At 45.9% G+C, this 2,776-nt stretch overlaps 1 protein-coding gene across 1 annotated transcript; it reads left to right on the top strand.

Annotated features, from left to right (window-relative positions):
* Positions 1-512: 512 nt before the first annotated feature.
* On the top strand, positions 513-1,850 carry LOC111694297 (uncharacterized protein F54H12.2-like). Its single transcript, XM_023461878.1, has one exon. The coding sequence runs from the start codon at positions 513-515 to the stop codon at positions 1,848-1,850; it is 1,338 nt and encodes a 445-aa protein (XP_023317646.1).
* Positions 1,851-2,776: the final 926 nt, after the last annotated feature.

The raw sequence follows: 2,776 nt of genomic DNA, 5'->3' as shown, positions 1-2,776 counted from the left end.
AGTCCTTTCAAAAGTTCCCCGCGTGGCAGTGGTAGAAAATCTCGCTTTACACGACAGACGTCGCCTACGCCCGCGTACTCGTGCCGGAGAGCAGCAGGGTGGCTCGCGGTGGTTGAAGCTCGGTTAATAATCATGGAGTTGGAAAAGCAGTATTACGACCCGTCCAACGAGGCTGGCTTCGCAGGTGCTCGTCGACTTTTAAAGGTTAACGCTAAAAATCAAGCTCTCGACGAGAAATCGCGCGAAAAAATTTTACGCTGGCTCGATGCTCAAGACGCGTATACGCTGCACAGGCCTGCAAGACGAAAGCTCGCTAAAAAAGCGGGCGAAAAATTAAGTAATATCATGAAGGGTCGTGGGTATAAAGTACGACGTAAAACCCGCAGCGGTCAGTCGAAGAAGAAACGTTCTTCGGTGCGGAGGATTAAAAATAAGACGATCAGGCGTAAAAAACCCAGCAAGAGAAAAAGAAAAAATAATAGAAAACGCGACGTTTCAGATATATTTTCATAATGGCATTTCTGCATTCGCACTCCTCCGAGTGTATGACGAACTCGCTCGATCCATTCAGTCTACCACCCACTCAAACCTCAATCGAGAGCAGTAACTATGTACATTTCAAGCCTATATCCTCTCTCTCCGGAGAAAATGACGCGCCGATCGAATTTGTCGTTCCTGCGGCAAGCGACTACTACTTGGACTTGGCTCATACGATGCTACATGTCAAGGTTAAAATTGGCCCTCTACAGGATGTCGCGGCTGATAATCGCCAAGTAGGCCCCGTGAATAACTTCCTTCATAGCATTTTTTCGCAAGTCGAAATTTTCTTCAACCAAAAGCTGGTGTCATCGAGCAATAGTTTATACCCGTATCGAGCCTATATCGAAACTCTGTTAAACTACAACAACGATGTAAAAGGCTCGCATTTAACGGGGACTTTGTGGTACGCGGATCAGACCGGTAGATTCGAGGCTGCACCCCAAGAAAGAAACCCGGATCAAATGAATGCGGGGCTCGTGCAAAGACAATCGTTCACGATCGATTCAAGGCCAGTCGATATGATCGGCCACTTACACTGCGATGTCTTTAATCAGGATAAAATGCTAATAAACGGTGTCGAAATGCGCGTCCGCATGGTAAGAAGCAAGGATGCGTTTTGTTTAATGGACTCAACGGCGGATGGTAGATTTAGAGTTAACATCGAAGAGGCCACCCTCATCGACAGACGAGCAAAAATTTCCCCGGGCGTCTTGCTGGCTCACGCAAACACATTGGCTCGCAGCACCGTAAAAATGCCTTTAATAAGAGTGGAAATAAAATCATTTACACTGCCGGCGGGTATATTGAATACGAGCATCGATAATCTCACGCTCGCACAAATACCAAAGCGTGTTATCTTAGGGCTCGTGGACAATCGCGGGTTCAACGGAAATCGAGCTTTCAACCCGTTTAATTTCCAACATTTCGACTTGAATTATTTAACTCTGTATGTCGACGGTGTTCAGGTTCCTAGCAAAGCTTTACAACCGCGTTTTGGTAACTCACCCCTATACATAGAGGCTTTTCAGTCGTTATTCACGGGCACGGGTATACATTATCAAAACGAGGGGAACGGGATCAATCGAACAACATATCCGGCGGGCCATTTTTTGACGGCGTTTGACTTGACGGCTGACTTTTCGGCTAATCTCTGCACTCACTGGAATTTAGTGCGCACAGGGTCACTGCGTTTGGAATTGGGCTTTGAGAATGCTCTTGTTGCAACTGTAAACTGTATAGCATTTCTCGAATACGACAATATCATCGAGATCGATAGCAATCGTTCAATAGTGACAGACTTCTCGACTTGAGGCTCCTATAAAAAATCGACTCTACAAAAAAAAATCGCATCATTCGTTCAATATCTCTTCGATACAAGCGCGATACCAAACGGCAGCGAATTATGTTTCACGAATGAGGAGTAGGAGGAACAGTAAAACGCCCAGCGCGTAAGTCCGTCACCGCCTCTCGTGCCTCGTATATAAAGTCGGCTCTACGCGTCATTCATCCATTATACGACGAGTAACGCAAAATGGATTATATAATTGACTTGCAGGGGTACATTTGCCCTGACGGAAAGTTTTTACCTAAAGAAATCGCCGTGGTTTCGTTGCTGCTGCATTCGGCATCGAGCTGGATAATATCTCCACCCGACGATTACCTCAACTACAGCGCGGAAGTAAGAAAGTGCATCGAGTTGTACTCACAAAGAGTGCACGGTATTCAGTGGACGGAGGGAAGTGTGTGCGCTGATAAATTGTACGCGCATCTAAAAAATATTCTGCTATCGGCAAATAATATTTATATCTTCGTTGATTCGTCATCGAAGGTGCAATTTTTAGAAAACCTTTTGGGCCGTAAGGTTGTGAATTTGTGCCAGTATCTCTGCCCAGCCGCGTCAATATTATGCAGAGAGTTTGATTTTAAAACAACCTGTCTAGAGCATATGCTAAAAAGTGAAGTAAGACTAAGCCGTGAATTTCAGTGCGCTCTGAATAACTGCCGTTTATATAAAAGGTGGGTTATACAAGTGACGCGCGATCATATTAGACCACGCAATGAGATCGAGAGCAACACGGTCTACGCGGCGCTAAGAAATCACCTTCGCCAAAACAACGAGGACGCTGTGCTCGAGCTATCATCCGAGGACGATGACGAGCCTGAAGAATTTTTCGGTATCGACGCCGTCGACCTGAACCCTCCTGAGAGAGCAAGATTTTTCAACGATCGACCTGAT

Source organism: Trichogramma pretiosum, unplaced genomic scaffold, assembly GCF_000599845.2.
Source record: "Trichogramma pretiosum strain Unisexual culture from Peru unplaced genomic scaffold, Tpre_2.0 scaffold67, whole genome shotgun sequence".
NCBI classification, from domain to species: domain Eukaryota; kingdom Metazoa; phylum Arthropoda; class Insecta; order Hymenoptera; family Trichogrammatidae; genus Trichogramma; species Trichogramma pretiosum.
Note: the sequence above shows the minus strand (reverse complement) of the source record. Positions and strands in the feature narration are given on the sequence as shown.